Source organism: Epinephelus lanceolatus, chromosome 19 (genome assembly GCF_041903045.1).
Source record: "Epinephelus lanceolatus isolate andai-2023 chromosome 19, ASM4190304v1, whole genome shotgun sequence".
NCBI lineage: Eukaryota > Metazoa > Chordata > Actinopteri > Perciformes > Serranidae > Epinephelus > Epinephelus lanceolatus.
The window spans coordinates 13,891,461-13,912,924 of record NC_135752.1 but is presented as its reverse complement, the minus strand read 5'-3'; the positions used below and the strand labels follow the sequence as shown (position 1 = coordinate 13,912,924).

The following is a 21,464-nucleotide window of genomic DNA, read 5'->3' as shown; positions in this document are numbered from 1 at the left end:
CAGGCTTAGACTACATAGCGGTGAATTAAGAGAGATACACTGATTACAGTGCTTGTCATAAATAAACTAGAAGTGAAGAAAGCACTGTGGCTCCAGCTGGATATAGAATAAACCACTGGATCCCAACCTTTTTACTTAAGTGATCACTTTTATATCATTGAATAAACCTAAGTGACATACTCTCAGAATACTTAATATTATATTTAATGCATAACAATAACAGTAGAGAGCAACAAATAAACTGTACAATTAAACAAAATAGTGACGCAAGTTGTGTAAGACTAACACTTTTTTAAAAAAATTTCATACAATACTCATGCATTTATTTTTGAATTTTTAATTATCAGACATACTTCATAGGCCTCTCTTTGGAAAAATTCAGTATTTCCTTTCCCTGTCACTTGGCTATGGTTCTAGCTTTTTGGTTGTTTTAACTGTGTACTTTTCTAATGCAGGACAAGGCTGTTAAGCAGAGAATGAATGCTCTAAATATAACATGTTATAGCATGTTCAGGTCTTCACCGTGCCCTTATCCCATGAGATTACTTTTAAGTTTATACCTTGAATTATAATCTAAACCTATTTGGAATTTCATTTAATTTTGTTCACAGAAATAAATGAAATCCTGAGATATAGGCCTACTGTTTATTCTTCTAAAAAAGTTTTCTTACACCATTTTAAATCAAGAAGGCCTTGCAACCCCGTGTGAAGCTTTGGCGACCCCTCGTGGCAGTTGGGCCCCTAGGTTGAGAACTGGTGGAATAAATTGCCCTTTGTTGGTCAACTAAGTGGTCACCGAATTGATTTGGCCCTTGTGTTATAAAAAAAAATAAAATAATGCTGAGACAATTCTTTGGATTTGTTGTTGGAGCACACCATCATCTGCTCCCCACTGTTTTGCTCAATAACTAAGATGCAGGATTTTGAAAGAATAGTTCACAGGTATGGCTGTGCACCATATCAGCACTGGTTTCAGTATGTGTTATAGTAGGAAACTTCAAAGTGTGTTCCATCGAGATATTAAAAACAGAAAGTGACCCAACAACAGTGCCCCAATAACAAAAACAAGCAATCAAGTCAACTCGTTGGAATATTTTATTCTCTGTTAAGAGTTATCTGTACATTAAAGTTCAAGTGCCACTTTTTTTTTTAAGTTCATAGAAAGTATAACTCACGTTGCACTATGTGAACACGAAAACAACCAGATCAGAAAGCATCACTTTACTCAAAGCTGGAGAGGAAAGTCAACACAATTTGCTTGAGTTTAGCGTCTGATGCCTCAGAGATTTTGCCATCAGCCCTGCAATCAAGAACAGATTGGTTACAACGTATGTTCCAAACATTCATTTCTATGCAAAAGTCTAAATGTCGAGAAGCTGTTACACTTACCTAATAGCTGCCAGCAGGTCTTGGTGCTGGCTCAGTATGTGCTGCAGGAAGGCCTTCTCGAACTTGGTGATCTTGCTAGGCTCCATTTTGTCCAGGTGTCCCCTCACACCAGCATAAATGACTGTTACCTGTTCTTCAATGGCCATTGGAGCTGAAATATAAAAGCACACAGTCACCATACATAAACACAACTGCAGAATGGATGCATTTTCTGAAAGAGAGAGAGCTAATACGAGGAATTTGATACTGAATGTAAATACTCACAGTACTGTCCCTGTTTAAGGAGCTCAGTCAGACGGACACCACGGTTCAGCAGCTGCTGGGTGGCAGCATCCAGATCAGAACCAAACTGAGCGAAGGCAGCCACCTCACGGTACTGGGCCAGCTCCAGCTTCATGGTACCGGCCACCTGGTGATGAGCAAAGATCAATCGGTCAGAATCAAAGACATTAGTTGCAATAAAAGCTGAGAGATGGGTATTTACAAGGAAGGCTAACCTGCTTCATGGCCCTAGTCTGGGCAGCAGATCCGACACGTGACACAGACAGACCGACGTTGATGGCTGGACGAATACCTTTGTAGAACAGCTCAGTCTCCAAGAAGATCTGAGTGAGAAGAGTGCATTTAGTGGCTGGTTCAGGATTTCAACTGTGATGCAAAAAGTCAAGGAGTCACACGCTCACCTGTCCGTCTGTGATGGAGATGACATTAGTGGGAATGTAGGCTGACACGTCACCAGCCTGTGTCTCGATGACGGGAAGAGCTGTGAGGGAGCCGCCGCCAAAGTTGTCGTTCATCTTGGCAGCTCTCTCCAGCAGACGGGAATGCAAGTAGAAGACGTCTCCTGGGTAAGCCTCACGACCGGGGGGACGACGGAGCAGCAGGGACATCTGGCGGTAGGCGACGGCCTGCCGAAACATAACACAAGGTTGTTGGGTATCTGCAAACTCGATTTGTTAAAATTCTCAACAGCAACTGGTTTCTCTGTGATAACTATCAGATTAAATGAAACTCACCTGCTTGGACAGATCGTCATAGATGATCAGGGCGTGCTTGCCGTTGTCTCTGAAGTACTCTCCCATGGAGCAGCCAGAGTAGGGAGCCAGGTACTGCAGCGGAGCAGCATCAGAGGCAGTGGCAGACACCACGATGGTGTACTTCATGGCGTCGGCATCAGTCAGCCTCTTCACCAGCTGAGCCACAGTGGACCTCTTCTGGCCGATAGCCACGTAGATGCAATACAGCTTCTTCTTCTCATCAGTGCCGTCGTTGAAGCGCTTCTGGTTGATGATTGTGTCGATGGCGATTGCGGTTTTGCTGCAGCACAAATTTAAAGACTGAGCACCGTGGATACACCGACAGAGCCATAAGTGAATCTTAATCTTGTGCTTTGGGGCTCAATATTCTCCAGGTTTAACTCATTCAAAACCACCTTCAAGCGCATATTAAAACCTTTAAATAATTACACGCACAGTTTAAAGCAATCAGTGAGATTACTGCACTATGAATAAGTATCAGACAGGCGGCAGTCGTGATGAAACATCATGCAACACACCTCAATAAGTATGATTTTTACTTTCAAATATGCACAATGTGTCCATATTAAAATAAGCCAGTAAAAACGGCTATGAACGTACAAAAGGCTGAACATCCAGAAATCAGAAGGATTAACCCTTGAAAGAACACAGTGCTATAAGCTATAGTCATGATATATTGCATATTTGGCCCCAGCCCTTATCAGCATTAGCACTTCCAAAGCTGCAAAAGCATTTCAATGGCACTGGGAATAACATCAAATGCTACCATGTGTTCAAGTATTCGCTTTGAGCAGGACCCTCTTACCCAGTCTGTCTGTCTCCAATGATGAGCTCACGCTGTCCACGACCGATGGGGACCAAACTGTCCACGGCTTTGATGCCAGTCTGCATTGGCTCCCTCACAGAGATGCGGGGGATGATGCCAGGGGCCTTCAGACCCACACGCCTGCGGGTGCTGGAGCCAAGGGGACCCTGTGGGGAACAAAAAGATCAGCCATCAGCAAGTGCAACTGGTATTGCTTGTATATAGCCCGATTACATGCTTTTATGTATAGCATTTAAGGGTATTAATCCTGCTATAGAAATACAGTTTATCAATATTATCATTTACCTTTCCATCGATAGCATTTCCTAGAGCATCGACGACACGGCCCAGGAGCTCCTCACCTACAGGCACATCTACAATAGCACCTGTTCTCTTGACAATGTCGCCTTCCTTGATCAGCTTGTCGTTACCAAACACCACAACACCAACATTGTCGGGCTCCAAGTTCAGAGACATGCCCTGGATAAGAAAAGATATAACAGTTATCACATTTCCCTTTAGTGGAAACAGGCCAAATTACTGATAGCATGACATAACTGCCAAGTACATACATGAAACCAGAGCAAGTTCATATGCTGTACTAATAGTCCAACAGTCTTTAATACAGTATATCTACACATCGATTCTAACTTGCCAGTTACCTCTGACGACTCATAATTTAAAGGCTGGATAAGTGAATGCAATCTTCTCAAAAATTCAAGTTTTCAGCATTAAACCATTCAGTAAAAGGTCATCTTCTAAGGTTTACATCATCAGTCTTACCTTCAGACCAGAGGAGAATTCCACCATCTCCTCAGCCTGCACGTTCCTCAGACCGTACACTCTGGCAATACCGTCACCAATGGACAGCACGCGACCAGTCTCCTCCAGGTCAGCACTGGTGTCAGCTCCCATGATCTTTTCCTCCAGAATGGATGATACCTCGGCTGTGCCTTTAATGTTAATAAAAGGTAAACTAATCAACAGCTTGAAAAGACTATTTTGGTAACTTTGACAATTAGATTATTTTCTTAAGCAGTGGATCAATTCAGGTCTCCCAAAATACAGACCTGTTTTCTGCAGCCATGGACGGGTGGTGTGTAGATTCTTGACTCCTACACATGCTGCAGCGACGTTCTTGGATACCTTCAAGACAATGGGACAAGTACACAAATCAGTTTTACTCAGAACAAATACCTGCAGAATTTTCAGTCTGAATAACTTTTTTTTTTATATCAGCCAAATCAAAAATAAAAACAGTCGCAAATTTATTAGGCCCACCCAGCTCAAATTAATGCAATCTAACAGCCCTGCAACAAATCTTTATTTCATGATGGCTATAAGGTTCAATTTATGTTGAAACTGTGAGTTTAACATGTCTGTGTCAACACTGACAACTGAAAAATGCTGAAACACAGCAAAGAGAAGAAAATATAACATGGTAAAAATTTGTCACTAACTTTCCCAGTGATTTTGTCAAACTGCTAAGAAAGCTAGCTCAATTATAGCCCCCAATTTGGGCCTTTTGTGTATTACCAATACACTCACTCTGTATTCTGCCATGTTTAAAAAAATCTGAGAATAGATTGGTTTCTTATTCTAAACAAAAATGGGAACCATAAATTATGTATTTGCCTAATCAGCACAACATGGACCAAAATGTATTAGTAATATTATGACATATATTTGCCCAAATCGATGCTACTATTATTTCAAACTTTAATACAAAATAATGCATAATTATTTAGGACACAAGTCATTACGGACTATCTGGATAGGAAACAGCTGCAACTTAGGGAAGAGGTTATAACATGTTTTCATTGTGCAGCTGACTTTTTCATTCAAATGAGTCTGAAGATTTTGGAAAGTCCTTTAGAACAGCAAATAATGTTGCTGAACAATGCTTTGGGTTTTTCAACATCACCCAAGTATTTATTTTTTTCAGAGAAACAGATATGCATGGCTCTGTTACTAGATGGAATTCAGTTCATGAGACGCACACTGCACTTAATCAAAATATAGAGTTGATATGAGTAATTACCACTCACATTTAATTGTAATTTACTATTAACAGCTAAAAATGTGATATATGAATACATTTGAGAAGGGCCCCAGGTCATACAGTCTGCAGGGTCACAGGACAGTCCACGCCAGTTACAGCTACTAGCCAGAGCAGTATTATGTCCAGCCTAATGTCACCCTGAATTACTCCAGCTTTGCAAACTATAGCTTGGTAAATGCATTTACAGTGAAAGCTAGCAGGCGCAACTGAAGCTAAAGTGAGACAAACCTGACCTTCAGTACCAGATTACATCCATCATTACTTCACTTTAGCTTAGTCATATCCATTGATAGTGTACAACAACCTAAGACAAAGCTAAGAAATTAATAATATCGGCTAGTCAGCCTTACTAATGTAATATTACTGCACTAGCTTGTGAGCAGCTTTGTGCTATGTCTCTGTCAGCTACTGAAATTCACAGTGAGAACCAGCAAAGTGAAGGGCCCGGTGTCCTCCAGTGCAAAGACGTGTGCATGCACAACACCGCCATGACTTTTATATCTGAATAAACTCGGGCTTTTCTGGAGGAAGTCGACATAAATCTTATCACAAATTAAGTTAGAGTTGCTTACAAATCCAGCCCGTCGAGGCAGAGTGCGGGCAAGAGCCGCTGCGACGCGTACTGACAGCATGTTGGTGTCCTGCGGGGTCTATCCTGCTCCCGGAGCGGAGAGAGAAGGATGGCGGACACGGCAACCGCTTTGTAGAAAGGTCACAGTGACCCGGAAGTACTTCGAAATAAACTTTGTTTCTCTTTTTATCTTCAGTTTTTAAAATAACATTTACTTTTAGTAAAAAATGACAAATACTTTGACTTTTAAAAAATATTTTATTAATGTTTATATTTTAGCCTATATTTCAACGGAAACCACTATGACATTTTTTTCATACTCAATCCATGTCTTAAAGAAATATACATTTTTTTTAAAAGGACAAAACAAACAAAATAGCAACAAAGACAGAAAAGAAGAAAAAACATTTAAGGCTTTGCAAAATTCTGTTGTTTTCATTGCTTTAATATTCTTCAATTTATATGATGTTTCAATACACTGTCTTATTTATATTTTCAGTTGTTTTATGTGGGGTATCGTTTTAGTTCATTTGCATTTGTGAATTTAATTTTTTATAAAAAAAAAACAAAATAAAGAGGTTCAGAATCTTTTTTTATTAAAAAAAAAGTCTTTTGTTCGAAATAAATACTTGAACCTGTATATATGTTTATGCTTGAACCAGTCAGCGTCTTACAGAAATGTTTTAAATCTATCCAAAATCATTTTACACATAGACATCAATAAAATAAGTGAGTTTCACTATCATAATTACAAAACATACATTTCCATCAACATCATCTCTGAATCAAATGTATGATTTTAATGAGACTTCTCTGATTTTGTTGGTGACACAACATTTCTTGTAGAAATTCCAGACAGATTTCAATTTAATATTCTTAAATTTAGAGTCATGGACCACTGGCAAGTCTCCTGAGATGACTATTGGTATTTTTTTTTTGTTGTTGTTGTTGTTGTTGTTGTTGAAAAACTGATATGCTATTCAGACCTTGTTAATACTTGATTTTCTTTTTTTCACAGATATTTAATCAACATTGTTGGATGGAGCCTGAGGCTAATTTTCATTGCTAATAAGCTTCCAGCTTTGCTGGAAGACCTTGCATTGGGTAAAAGGTATATTTCCCTCTGAAAGATAATGGAGTCGAAAAATACGGTAGCATAAGATATATATACTTAAGTTAAGTGACCTTTTCTTAGAGTTATTACTGTTATGTGGGGGAAATTATCGTGGCATTTCTGTGGGCACCCTGGTTTACATCCAAACTATTGCTCTGTCCCTCTGTCCATGCTCGTCATGCCGTATTTGGCCCTCCTGTAGTACTAATATCCGGCCCACAGGGGTGCTCGACTGAGTGGATGAGACCGGAAGTGGCGCATGTAGCTTTGTGAAAGACGGACGGCTGATGGAGACATTTTAAAATAAACATACAGCTAACCGCTAAAGGCTAACAGGGCTCGCGAAGGTGCGAGCGCACTGCGCCAAAACACGTTCAAATACTTCCAAGTTGTAAAGTAGTGAAGTATATCTAGCAGTGCATCGTTTATGCATTGTAAATCAAAGACGCTACAAATTACCGAAGATGTTGAAAAGTCTGACACTGGGAAAAGAGGAATATAACTAACACCGCGGTAAGTTGTGCAGAGCGCAGCCGATTTTAAATGCTAGTCGGCTACCACCTCGACTGAGATAACGTTAGCCCGTAGCTGCTGACATTATCCTGTCTGTTACGCCTCTGGATGGGTAGATACTGCTTCCATTTATAGGATCTTGTGAGGCAGCTGTCCTGCAACCGGAACATTTTCCCATGACTTGTGGTCTTGTTCTCGCCAAGTTTGCGGAGTGTAAGGTTATGACCGAGGTTAGCTTCACTACGCAGCTAAAAGTAGTGTCTGGATCCGAGCCTGTGCTAGCTTCAGCTAGCTACAGACCCAACTAACTAAAGCCATTAACTCAAACCGCCAATAAATGTTTCACTGGACGCAGACTTGGTGTAATGTGGTTGAGGAGGTTTAATAGACATTGAAGAAATCATTTTCAGACAGAAGTCTGAGACGTAACGTTAAGGTAACACCAAAACCCAAGTAAAAGTAGCGTTCATCGCACTCATAAGCTAACTAACGTAAATTTCTTACCAGTTATATCGGTAGTGGGAATTTATGGCCAAATTGCTGCTAAAAATTACATTAGATTATTTGTTGTTTTTGGTATGTGAACAGTCAGTGGTTATGCAACATGTTAATCCAGTACAAAATGTACAGAATAAGTTTAAAGCTGCATTTTTATCCAAGTCATTGAAGGAGGAGAAGTACCTTGAATATGCTACTGTTGTAAACCAGTAAAGTTGAACAGGAGAGCTAACATTATATGTTTAATGAGAAATATTTCATTTTGATGCCACTATAATAATATTACTGAATTTCCACAGTGTGTAAAATTGCCTTTAGTTATTGCCTATGCTGTCAGATACCCAGCCCTTTTGCACTGATGCACAGACTAAGCCTTTGAAATGGAATTAGTGATGTGTTTTTCTTCCAGCAGGTGAGCTCCTGTCCAGGCACATTGGTCCATGTTTGTTGGACCTTTGGGCTCTGGGCTCAACTAGCATGAAGATGGCTGACTCAGAGAAGGCAGAGGAATTAGTGTATGCTGAGTACCCCCCAGAGTGCCTTGATGAAGCACAATCAGCTACAGGCTCTGCTCAGGGAGAGCAGGATGAGCATCTGAAAACGGAGACCACCACCAGTGCCAGCTCACCACCGAGGGAGAAGGAGGCAGACAGTCCCTTGAATACAGAGGGCGAGCAGAGTCTCCTCTCCATGCCATGCCTGATGAAGGAGCTCCGCCGAGACTCCCCAGAGTCCCAGCATGCCTCCACAGGGAGTGACAAGCCTGTATCTCGTCATATCTATGAAAGTGACTCCTCAAACCCCTGCATGCTTTCCCCATCATCCAGTGGCCACCTTGCTGACTCAGACACACTCTCCTCAGGGGAAGAAGGTGCTGCTCCTCCCGCAGGAAAGGAGGAAGATGGCAACATGGAAGCCTCAAATGATCCTGGGCAGGCAGCAGGAAGGCAATCATCTGCCACCGCTACAGGGGGCAGAAAATCTCGGCGGTCACGATCGGAGAGTGAGATGCCGCCCAATGCAATGGCTGCAAAGAAAAACCGCTGTCAGCCCACCTTGGTAGCAGCTGGAGGGCAGGAGAAACAAACCAATGGCAAGCTGGCAAAAGTGAAAGGTCACCGGAGCCAGAAACACAAGGAGCGGATGCGTTTGCTGAGGCAAAAACGGGAGGCGGCAGCACGGAAGAAATATAACCTGCTGCAGGACAGCAGTACGAGTGACAGCGAGCTCACATGTGACTCCAGCACCAGCTCCTCTGAGGACGACGACGATGACACTTCAGGAGGTAGCAAGACAATCAAGACAGATATTTCAGGTAACATCCAATGTTCACAACACATGCCTATAGCACAATACTACTACCACTGTGTAGCAGTACAGGGTGACAGTAGCAGCCACTTAGATAACCCATGTAAAACACTGTCTCACATAGCAACAGAAAAACATAGGCCTGCAGTGTATGACTACCAAAGATGAGCCATCAGACTCAACCATAGAGCACTTGACAAGTAGAGGCTGCCTGCGTAACTTAAAACTTTCAGGCAACCCAACCAAATTGTACACTTGCCACATACAGTAAGGACATGTAGGGCTGTACAAAGCCTTTGGAATATCAGATCAGTACAAGCACTGCTTTGTTTGTGTTTGTTTGATCATCACGTTCTCTTATTTCTTTGGTTATTTTCTCACTCATCATCTGTCTTCATTCACCCTGTTTTTAGATACTTAGATTGTGTGTTTAGGAGGGCCTGTGTCCAGTCACTTGTAGTAATACAGTACATGTTTAGTTGGAGCTTTGTCTCATCGTTTGCATGCTGTGGAAGTCTAGTGGACATTCTTCAACTCATGTAACGATACAAACGGAGTTGTGTTAATCTAACCTATATTACAAGCTCTGCCATTCAACAAGTGAGCCATTTATATCCTCAGCCTTTGCTGTAAATAGACAATGAATCGTGTATGATCGCACTGTGTTAGTCTGAGTTGCAGGACTCTGCAGTTTCTGCTCAGTGTTGGTGTGCTGGTAGGAATATAGACTCAAAGTCATATTTTATGTGCCATTTTATTAGAATGCTCAAGAGTCAAGTTAAAAGATTTATATCTATAGCACCCAAAGACTACTAGACATTTAGTAGCCTATATCCTGCTTTCCTGCTGCTTTTGAATATTCCTTAGGTCTATCGTACTTGTCACTCTACACAGGAAGCTTTTTAGAATTGCCAACAGGTGGTTCTCTTCTTTATAATGGGTGCTGTGGCACCTTGACAAGTCACATAACTCTTGTGTCCAGAAAACACTAAGGCATACAGCTCTGACTGAGAATGTCTGTATGCTAAAAACTTAACTCAGGCACAGAAGTGTATAATACGAGTAAACACTGACATTATTGGCCCTGTGTTTGTTCCTTTAGTTAATCTAATGTTTCCTGATGGCTGTAGAAATCTCTCGGGTGAGTTGAGTAAGTAGTTACTAACTGGGTGGTATTCAAAGGCTCGCTGCTGCTGTTGAAGTCACTTCGTTAACTTCAGGCTGATCTTTTCACTGTGATTGCATTTCCTAGAACAAAACCTTTTGGGTTTGCTCTGGTAGGCAGTTTTTCTTTTCTGTGAACTTCAGAATTTAGCTGGTGAGGTGTCAAATGATCGTTTAGGTCACTTACTGTGTTTCCACACTGGAACTAGTTTATCTATTCTTGGATTTTTGTCAGGAGCACCATGGAGGTGTTTTACAAGGAGCCTATTTTGGCATATACCCTGACGCATATTTATTTCAAAGAAAATATTGTTAGACATGTATGTTGCCCTTCATGATAGGTTTGTAATGACTTTCCCTCCAATGGGTGTTTCTAACCTCAAAGTCTCTCCAGTTAACACATTTTCCAAACGGTCACTGAATGAGTCGCCTGAGACAGCCCAGTTATTTTCCTTTAGGGATCCGTACTACATGAAATGTTTTCAACCATTTTTACATCCCGCACACAGATTTGAGTGCTTCAACTGCATGATGTAGTCCATCAGCATGAAAGAGTTGATCTGCACGTAACCAAAAACAAACTGTCATTTTTCTCTTTAATACAAAAGTCCACCTCCGAAGCATGAAAGTGCTACTGTATTTTCTTATGGCTTGGCCTCAATGTCTTTAAAGCTGGCTTCAGACGTGCATCGGAGAGATCCAGAGTGGGCGCCCAGATTCATGGGCTGCTGGACACCAGTTCGTGGGACAGGAACGGCATCGGCAGCGTTCTGGAGGAGGCCATGACGCGATTTGCCGTGATGCAGCGCCAGACTGAGGAGCGCTTCCGCATCTGGATGGAAAAGCTCGCACACCTCGACTCGGACAACGACTCGTCCAAACGCTCAAGTGATGCCGTAGAGGGGCAGCATCCCTCCCAGGGGGCACGTCCGTCCCCACCCAGCTCCTTTTTGCCATCATCAGAGTCTGCAGAGACTATGGCCGCCTACATGTTGGCACGGGAGAACAACAGTCTCACCTCCACCCCTATGAACAACAACAACATCCTACCTGAAGTGGTCACTCAGAATGGAAATCTAGGCGTTCCAGACCCTGGTCTCTTGAATGTTTAGATTTCACTTCTACTGGCCGTGATCTTACTAAGTGTAGAACTAGTTGATGCAGAAAGCATGGCAGTGGGTATTAACAGGTAAATGATGCGAGGTCACTAAACGGATACATCATCAACAGCAGCTGGGCCTGAGCTGGTGATTTGAACTTGACTGTGTGCAGACCTGAGGCCCGGTGCATCTGCTGGCACTGAATCACTGTGAGATTTGACATTCAGAATAATTCAACTCACCTGTTTGATTTCTGCAGCGTCTGTTGACACGGACACGGGGCATATCTCAATAGACTGTTGAGTCAGGGCTCTTATTGTATTGCTTATCGTATGGCTTGTTTGTTTTAGTGTACCAGCGGTACACACACACACACACACACACACACACACACACAGAAGCCGATTATGTCATTCATACAGACTCTGCATTACAGCACCTGGGCAGCCATCATGACAATGCTAAGTGGGGTGCTGCTGCTTAATAGCATGTGCCTTGTCATTCTGAATTCACGCTGGGAATGATAACTAGAGCATCACAGTACTATTCCTTTAGGTTCAACACACTATCCTTTCTCCCGAACTATGTTTGCACTTTGCTTGTAAGTGGTTCAGGACTCTTAAAATCTTGTGACAACCTTTATTTTGGTGGTATAGCTTTACTAACATCAACACATTTACATAACAATATAGATTTGCCTATAAATATAAACACAATATACTAACACACACGGATTCCTTGCTTTTTAAATACCCTATGATGTAATTAGATTAGATGTGTTTACATTTTGTAATGTTTGCCTTTCTGTTACATTTGCTGCTATCGCTGCCTTTGTGCAGTAACAAGAAACTAGTGAGGGGGGAATAACTCCCAATGTTTATTTTTAGTAGCCTATGTATAGATTATGGACATTAGATAAGGCATAAGGCTCCTATGTTGCAGCTATCAGCTGCAATGTCAAGAGCCTCAAATCCTCACTCGTTTAATATTTGCCTAGTTAACTTTTTATTTGCACTGGTCCTCCAGCTTGGCCTGTGTCTCCACAAAGGGGCCACATGTCCCGCAGCTCGACTTTAAACTAAAAAACCCAGGCATCAAACTAACAAGTATACAGCAGTAATACAGCTGCAGTATGGTGCATGGCAATGTTTACTGATTTCTTAAAAACGGACTGATCTGAGTGATCAAGTGGCCTTCTCTGGTTCAGATCCTGTGGTCTTTGAGGTGGAAACACTCCTCCTCAACACTCCTCAAACTACTTTTACTGATGTAGAGGACCATGGTGTCAGAGTTTTTAACACTGCTACCACTGTCTATTCATCACAGACACTGATGAAGGAATCTTTGGCCTAATCATATTTATAGTTAGGATGTTTAAAAAAAAAAAGTGTTACATTTTCTGTATGTGTATATGTAGCCCTCTGACTGTCGGTTTTACAGAACGTAATGCTGGAGGCATCGTTTCCCCACCTGTTTGCATGTGTTTATATTAGTATATAGAATGTGCAAGGCCAAATTAGTTTCATTAGCAGCATGTGTGCAAGGTATAGCTTTGCTTATGCTGATAAATGGTGACTGACAGATCATTTTATCTATTTAGTTGTTTTCTCTTGGCCTAAAGATTTTGTTTCAAATTGTATGAATATTGGTGTTTTCAGTTCATGGTGCATTCTTACTTACATTTGGGTTTAAATGGATCCAACAACTGCTGTTCTGCTTTTGTTCATGAATTACCTTTAAATCAACTGTTTTGTCGACATGGTAAAGGGAGCCTTATGCATACAGTCACAAACTGTGTGCATTATAACCAACACTAAGGACAGTCCATTGTTTACCAAAGAGACTATCCTGGTTTACATCAGTCCTTTTCTATCTTTAATAACATGCCCTTTACATTGGCAAGTCCTCGGGGTTGTCTGGTAACCCTGGTACCTGCCTGTTTCAGCCCAATCAGCTATTCATAGGCAGAGTTCTCTCATAGTACATGCTGTCCAGACGAACCCCCTCACACACACACACCCACAGACATGTCTGGATGATAGCTGTGTGTGTGCGTCTCTCCCAGGGACTCCTTTTACAGGGTAGAACAAACATACATGTTTCCGCTCTTCCACTGAGTTATTCTTGTTTGGCTTTTATTATCCCACTGCATTTCACTCACGGAATAAGATAATTTTGAAGTGTTTTGTAATGACTGTATTCTAGTGTAGTTTTTATGTGAATGGCTGTTATTTTAAAAGCAATAAATGGAAAGAGGGAAAAACATGCTGCTGCTAAAAGCTTTTATTTATTTATTTACTCTTATAAAGGCCTCACTGGTGTGGCTTTGAAAAGTGATGATAACTTTATTCACAGTGGGACGTTTCTGTAAGTGTTGATGTTTCACAGCAGAACTAGTGCTATCAAATTGAATGAGCCTAAATATTTCATTTTATTTTTGGTTTTGGGGAAAATCGGATATGTTTCCTTGTGTATATTTTTGATGCTGCAGTCAGCAGGACTGTGGATGCAGTGTCCTGTCTCTTTTCCAAGCAGTCCTACAGTTCCAAAGCATGATTTGAATAATGAAGTGTTCTCTTTGTTTTCTGCAGACGGGCTTCCAGTAGTGGGTCACTATGATATTTCAGACACTGATTCTAACCAGGAGAGTATGAGTGTGGAGACAGTCCGGCCCACGGTGATAAAGCATGAGCTAAAAACACACAGAGGCCAGGATATGGCAGCTCACTCTGGGTGTATAAGAGCTCTGTGCTCTATCTCAGGTCAGTTACAAACCCGCTGATTCCAAACTGATAATTTCCACTCCTCTCAGTGAAGACAGGACATTTAGAGGCATGGGTGCAGCGTGCTATGTGGGGGAAACGGTCTTTTTAATCTCAGCAAGGTGCTTTTGAAATACTACTGCCTTCATCCCACACACTACTGGCTTGCATTGGGTGCTGTAAAAACTCTCTGCCTTGCTTCAAAACAAAAAAGATGACCTTTCGTGACTGACTAGCAGGCATTGTCAAAACATGAATCTAAAGTCCACAATTTATGTTTTGTCCAATGTGTCACTCCATGCTATCCAGTCAGCTTTTTTCAAACACAAGTGTCAGATTCATCATTGTTTTGTTCTTGTCTGTGTCAAAGCAGCTGCAGCCTTTATGTGTCAGCAAGGCCTAAAGCTCTCTACTGCTCTGGTCCTCCTCACAATGTGTGACTCTGTTCCTCTGATTTGTTTCAGGCAACGCGGAGGCAGAGCTGTCGCACAAGGAAAGTTCTCAACACAACAAGGGCCAGATTAACATTGCTTCCTCTGACAGCGAGGTAGAAATAGTCGGAGTGCAAGAGAAAGCACGGTAAAGACTTTGAGAAACTGTATCTTTTGAATTTTATTATTACTTCTGGTTTTACAGCTGAATTAAAATATTAAAAATGATTTGTTTCTAAATCCAGATGCGCCCACCCATGTGGAGGGGTGATAAAGAGTCTGTCCACTTGGAAGGAGAACTCAGTGGAGCAGTTAAACAGCACAAATCAACCACAGCTCTGGACTACTGTTTCCCCTCAGCCCAACTGGGTGTCCCCACCCGAAGTGGTGGACCTCACACTGGACGAGGACACCGGACAAAAATACCTACTTTAAACAACCCGTACACTGAAGACTCCTTATCTCTGCCCCCTCACTCCTCATCCCTCTTGCCTTGCCTCCATGTTACGGCTGAAATCCTTCTTATAGTTGCGGCCTCGCCTGTAACCGCTCCTGGAATCTTCCTGCTCCAGAGCACTGTTTTTGTTTTTTAACTTACTGTCAAACAATCATGTATCAAAGCCATTCTACTGACGTGATTCCCTCATCTTGGCTTGTCAGTTCTGAATTTAGTTGTAATAAAATGGCACAGCACTTCAAGTGCAGGTGGAAATGTACACGAGAGTGATTTATCTGTTAATGATAGCAATATCCTACCTTCATTTAATACCTCAGTTTCCCCTTGACAACGGATGTAGGTTGTCATTTTGTGTTGTGCTTGCAAGCTGTATAGTGAAAACATCAAGTTGCTGCTTGAGAGCAGGTCAGTATCACGACAGGCTGTTGACCTGCTTCACTACAGACTCTGAACGGCATATTTTCAGATCCGGCGTTTTTACATGTAGTCACCTGCAGTCGAGGCATGAACGGCAGCTGGTACACTTTAAGTTGTACAGTAGACCACAAAGTTCGCTTTGTAGTGGTCTAGGGTCAATTTTGTTTTCAAGAGTCTCACCACTGGTTTCACATTTAGTTCAGTTTGCATCGATGGCTTTGCTTCTCTACACTCTGTCCGGCATGGGTACAGCCTGTGCTCTGGTGCTGCCAAGGAGGGTTTTGGTTTATTTTACAACAACAGTTTGACATTTTGGGATTACACTTATTCGCATTCTTCCTGAGAGTTAAAGCCTTTGCACACCAAGTCTGCTTTTTTCATATGTTTTTTTAATTCCGTCATACAGAGAAAATGTAATGCGGAGAGACCTTGCACATTGAGTTCAACGTGATTTATTGTTTTATTTGTTGCCAAAATTGGCAACACAAGAATGTCCTCACTGTCCTCACTGTCTCCACGCCATCACTCAGTCTGTCTGTGTGCGATCAACATCCCCCTCCTCCTCCTCCTCGTCATCATTGTCCACCTGTATATTACTGTTTGACCTGTTGAAAGTAGGCTGTCTGAGTTGTGAAATGATACTGTGCACCCCATTCCCCTCTCGTTTTCTTCACTGCGTCTTTGTTAAACTCTCTAAAGGTTTTTCACAGATGCGAAAACATGCATAAATGACAGATGAAAATTTCAGTCTGTGTACAAACATGAGTGACACAATGTGAGGTCGTATTTATTTTTAAAACTGCAACAATTTTGCATGAAAAATACGGACTTGGTGTGCAGCAGTCTTTAGAAGGGAAGAGTGATATCACCTTTATATCTCTCCTTAAATATAAAGCTACAGCCAGAAGCAGGTTAGCTTAGCTTAGCTTAGCACAAAGACTGGGAACAGGGGGAAACCGCTAGCGTGGCTCTGTTCAAAGATAGCAAAACCCTGCTACCAGCATCTCTAAAGCTCACTAATTAACACTTTATATCTCGTTTGCTTATTCCACACAGAAACTGAACTGTAAAAATTACATTTCACTGTTTTTGGGGTGTTACATGACAGACTATTTCTTGGCCAAGAAATAGTAAGACAGAGCGAGGCTAGCTGTTACCCTGTCTCCAGTCTTTGTGCTAAGCTAAGCTAACCTGCTGCTTTGGGTAGACATGAGTGGTACCAACCTTCTCATCTAGCGTTAATTCTCTATCAAAAAGCGAATAAGCATATTTCCCAAAATGTCTTTATTTAATCGCAGCATTGTTTCTGTCACTACCATATTACAATATTTTTTCCTTTTTTTAATGTAAACATACAGAAAACCACAGGTTAAACTTGGACTCTGGTTGAAAAATACAAACACACTACAAAATACAACTCATTTCCACCACAGCACTACTGTATGTGGTGGTGTGTTGGCAATACAAAATATGTATGGTTTTATTAAGACACATTTTATGTTTGAAGCCACAGAGTCTGCTGTGTTGCTACAGAGTGAGTGTCCCAAGTGACGTAGTTATCAGTGAATGTATGACCCTGCAGTGCTGACTGGCTGCACTTATTGTTTGCATGCTTTTTCCTGAGTGGATGCAAACACCTTTAAACCTCTGGGGACCCCTTTATAACAACTGAAGAAATGTATCTTCCATTGAATACTGCAAAGCAAGATGGCCTGAATGCCTTGAAATGTGCACTATTTTCTTTTAGAATTGTATAAAGCTTATTCTTTTACCTTACAAAGCAGTGGATTTTGCTATCTCGACAATAAATATTTTAATAATAGATGTGAATTTAGCACACACACAAAGTATACGTGGTGTTGAGTTTATACCCACATGTTTGGGGCATTTATAGAAGAAACTTTTACTGTATGAACTGTTTTTAACCCTGATCCTCAGGGCCTGCTTGCTCTCTTTCCCTGTGGTCTTATTTCTGTCTCCATGCAGTACTGCAGCCAAGCTGGTAAATTTTTTATCAATGATCCCACTTCACACACTGTTTTAACACGTATGATTTATTTTATTTAATATTGAATAACATCTACTTTTCTAAGTGATGCTTGAGAATTGTAGAATCAAATTATTTGACTTCTGCTGGTCACAGAAGGGAAGGGAAAATCCTAAATATAAGGAACTAAACCAAAGTCTAAATGGGATTAATGTTTGAAGTTTTGTTTTATGGATTTTAAATTTGCTTCCAGTCTTTCTTTTTAATTTGCTCTGTAAGTCTAAATCTTTTAATTTGGAAGTCAATGCATTTGTTGTGAAATGAGGTGACTTGAATTCTGTCTCAAACTCAAGATACAGTTTAGTATAATGTGATATTTTTGTCTTTCCTTCGGCCAGTTCTTTCCACTATATGCAGCTACCACTGTAACGACAATTCTTTTTACCAGACCACTTCTGCTTGCAAAACCCATTTTGCTATTGTTCTTTAGAGTTATTATGACATGTTAGTGAGACTCATGTCTTTAGTGATAGAGGTTTGGTAGAAAATAAGGGCAGAGATGCTCGATTATGGTTGCACATAGCATGTTTGGTCACATCTTTAACCTCAAGTCAGATATTATCCTCATTACCAGTAATTTAGCTTTGCTCTTCTGTTTATTATTGTTTTCATTTTACTGTCAGTATTTTAAATTAACAAAAAAAAGGTGTTTATTTTGTTGCTTCTGCAAGTCCTTGACTTCCTTGAAATTATGTCTGTAGAACAAAAAGAAACTATTTTAAAACTAAATAAATAGAGCGTTATTTAATGACCCTGTTGTACAGCAGTTTATTTCCTCGGCTTTAGAGAACTCTGAGTCATTTTACAAGCAGTCTGTGTTGTCTTTGTTCATGTGCTGTGACTGTCGGCATGTCAAATGTCTAATGTCAAGCTAAGGGAAGGAAAACTAAATTGGAAGATTTTCTTGTTTTATTTTAGTCTGATAAATCTGTGTTGCCAAATTAGCATGTCAAAGGTTGTATGATTGGGACTGAAGACAATGACATTTGTCATATTTTTCATCCTCTCAGACAACTTTAATTCAATTTATGCAAACAATGTCCTTTAAAATCTGCCTCAAATTGTAAATATAACAATGGCAGCACAAAGTCTTGTCAATCAAAAAGTGTTTCACACATCTAAATTCCTGTGTGTGCGAGTGAGAATAACTGCCATCATAGGTATAATACTTAACGACACGTCTCATTGTTGTCTTTTATCCTGGGGCCAAACAGTCTAGACAACTGCCTCGCTGTGAACAATACAACTTCACCGTCACCCACAGAAGTGGCATGCGGGGTCAGGGGTCACACGGTGACACCTGCCGCTAGGGGGACATATGGAGTTCACATGAAGAGGACAATGAGGGTGTGGAGCAATGCAGTCTGCGGGGCCCTCCTCTTGCAAACCAAAGCTCTTCAGCCAGCTCTTTTCACCCCTCGGGGCCAGAACATCAGCTGTATGCTAATTTTTACAGGCCAGTGGTGGCCTCACAGAGCAGCGAGTGTGCTGGCTCACTCTCAAAAGCCAGAAATAAGTATCCTTCCTCTTGCAGATGTCTTTTTAGTCTGAATGATGCAGCTTTAGATTCTGTGTTGTACAAGTGCTGTTCTGGGTTTATTCAGACTGACAGTGCGCTTGTTAATGGCTGCTTCAGCCGCCACCAGAGGGCCTTACACCAACAAAATAATGCATGTGTCTCCCTCTAATTACCAGTGAGCACAACATAAATACCATAACTTTCTTCTTTCATAGATCTTGATCATTTCTGTTGTGGGAAGTTAAAGCTCTAATGAGCAAATGTTAAAAATATTTAGACCCTAATAGAATAATAAATTAGGCAACTATTTTGATGAATGATTATTTGCTGTTTTTCCTCAAGTAAAAATAGTGAAAAAAGCTTCAAATAAGAGGATTTGCTTCTTTACTTTGTCATATATCACTGTAAACTGAACATGTTTGGGTTTTTTACTTTTAGTCAAACAAAGCAAGACACTTGAACATGTCTCCTTGGGCAGTGGAGAGTTGTGATGGGTATTATTTCACTACTTTTTAAAAAACATTTAATAGATTAAACGATAATTCTGAAAGAAATTCAATAATTAGAATAACTGTTAGCTGCCACAAAATATTTAATTTTTAACACGGCATTTTAATAGCAGGCAGTGTGACTTGTGAACATAAGGACAGAAAGGAATTAATTTTTCAAGAAAATCAAACAGTGTACCACTTTCTTCACATTATGTATGAAATAGTTTTGTAGTTTAAAGTTATAGGTCTGTTATTTGTGAATGAAGGGATCTGATGGCAGTAGTTTGACCTGCACCGATGGCAGAGCATTGTTAAAGGCTCTTTGTGTGGCACCGCAGGCTTAAAGCATTAGATGGTGGGAACTGGAGGAGGAGGACATATGGGACTAAGAGTTTTGTGACCCCCTCAGCCTCACCATGCCCATCTGTTCCTTCACCCTTCAGGCTTAACACTTAAGGCAGAGAGGTTTTCAGGACACAGACAGTTTTGAGCATAGCTGCTGCGCAGGAAAAATTATACAACACAGAGAGAGGCTGTTTTTCAAAGGAATTACGATGAGAATTAAATATTATTTAATGATCTGTAGCAGATTATTCAGCAACATTTCCCTGATCGCTGTTTTACTTCTCACTGAGCGGTTCTGGCTGTGACAATAGATTCACTTAAGAAAACTCTAATGTCTTTTCTTGTCATTAAAAAAATCAGATTCTTATTACATCCTATGTAGTATTTGCTCATGTATTGAGACTGGAAAAGGAGTGTCAGGTGTCCAATCTGTTCAGGGAAGGGAAATTAAACCAGTGAGGATTTTTCCATGCAGTTACAATGAAGTCTGATGAATGAATAGAAACTTCTTGTAATGTCTCCAAAAATGTGGCTTTGAGTGTGGCTTAAAACAACCCTATGGTATGCAAGGCCTTTAATCTTACATAGTGAATCATATTATATAAAGTGATCATATGTTTTGTATGTAACATCAAAGTGGTGGGTATAGCAAATAAATGTAGTGGAGTGACAGCATGAAAAAACATAAATTGTAGCACCTCAAAGTTGTACTGAAGAACAGTACTTAAGTAAGTATTTCTCCTGTTTTTGGGACCCAGTGGGTCATCTGTCCCAACTATGATTCCTCAGTGAGAAGTAACCAACACTACCATTAGGAAATATTGCTGAATAATGTGTTTCAGATTATTGGGTGATATGTGTTTTTCACTTTAATTCCTTTGAAAAGCAGGCCCCCTGAACAATACCTCACACAGCCACATTACTAGCTCAGCTTTAGCTAATAATATCCATAGCTGTGCATGAACTTGTCATTTATTTGGCCCCAAGCATGTATCTGAATTGGGTAATATTTATTTTTTACGTTACTTCATTTAAAAAGCAGGCCCCTACTTCTGATTTACACATGCTAATGCTAAATATGAGATTGGTGACCCAATGTTAATCCCAGCACATCTCTGTAAATATCCACAATAATCCACAATAACTGAAACCATCTGTGTAACATAAATGTACCATACTAGTATATGAATTTGTTTTGTAATATAGCCTATGTAAAAATCAAGGTAACTGTGTGCTATAGTTGGCAGTGGTGGATCTCCCAATAGGGGACGTAAGCAGCCACCCATGCATGTAAAAATAAATAAATAAAAAATGTATGTATATATAGTTTTGACATTCAAAAACAATATATAAAAAATTATTAAAAAAATCAAACATATGGTAAATGCCATTCGAGGCTCTGTACAAAAATAATGAGATCTGCAAATTTGCACA

General features: G+C 40.6%; 2 protein-coding genes across 5 annotated transcripts; one reads left to right on the top strand and one right to left on the bottom strand.

Annotated features, from left to right (window-relative positions):
* Positions 1–1,077: 1,077 nt before the first annotated feature.
* atp5fa1 (ATP synthase F1 subunit alpha) lies at positions 1,078–6,005 on the bottom strand. Its single transcript, XM_033646144.2, has 11 exons — positions 5,866–6,005; positions 4,302–4,377; positions 4,015–4,184; positions 3,538–3,711; positions 3,232–3,398; positions 2,406–2,706; positions 2,073–2,297; positions 1,887–1,994; positions 1,654–1,798; positions 1,390–1,540; positions 1,078–1,300 (listed from the first exon to the last, which is right to left on the bottom strand). The coding sequence occupies exons 1-11, from the start codon at positions 5,923–5,925 to the stop codon at positions 1,222–1,224; spliced, it is 1,656 nt and encodes a 551-aa protein (XP_033502035.1). The 5' UTR covers positions 5,926–6,005; the 3' UTR covers positions 1,078–1,221.
* A 1,234-nt stretch (positions 6,006–7,239) lies between these two features.
* On the top strand, positions 7,240–15,470 carry ark2n (arkadia (rnf111) N-terminal like PKA signaling regulator 2n). 4 transcript variants are annotated; one of them, XM_033646630.2, is made up of 5 exons: positions 7,242–7,491; positions 8,402–9,304; positions 14,153–14,323; positions 14,788–14,902; positions 15,000–15,470. In XM_033646630.2, exons 2-5 carry the CDS (start codon positions 8,467–8,469, stop codon positions 15,187–15,189), a joined length of 1,314 nt encoding a protein of 437 aa, XP_033502521.2. In that variant the 5' UTR covers positions 7,242–7,491; positions 8,402–8,466; the 3' UTR covers positions 15,190–15,470. The 4 variants fall into 4 exon arrangements, with proteins under 4 accessions (XP_033502522.2, XP_033502521.2, XP_033502520.2 ...); XM_033646629.2 differs by having other exon boundaries at positions 7,243–7,491; positions 8,399–9,304; XM_033646632.2 differs by lacking the exon at positions 14,153–14,323 and having other exon boundaries at positions 7,243–7,491; positions 8,399–9,304.
* Positions 15,471–21,464: the final 5,994 nt, after the last annotated feature.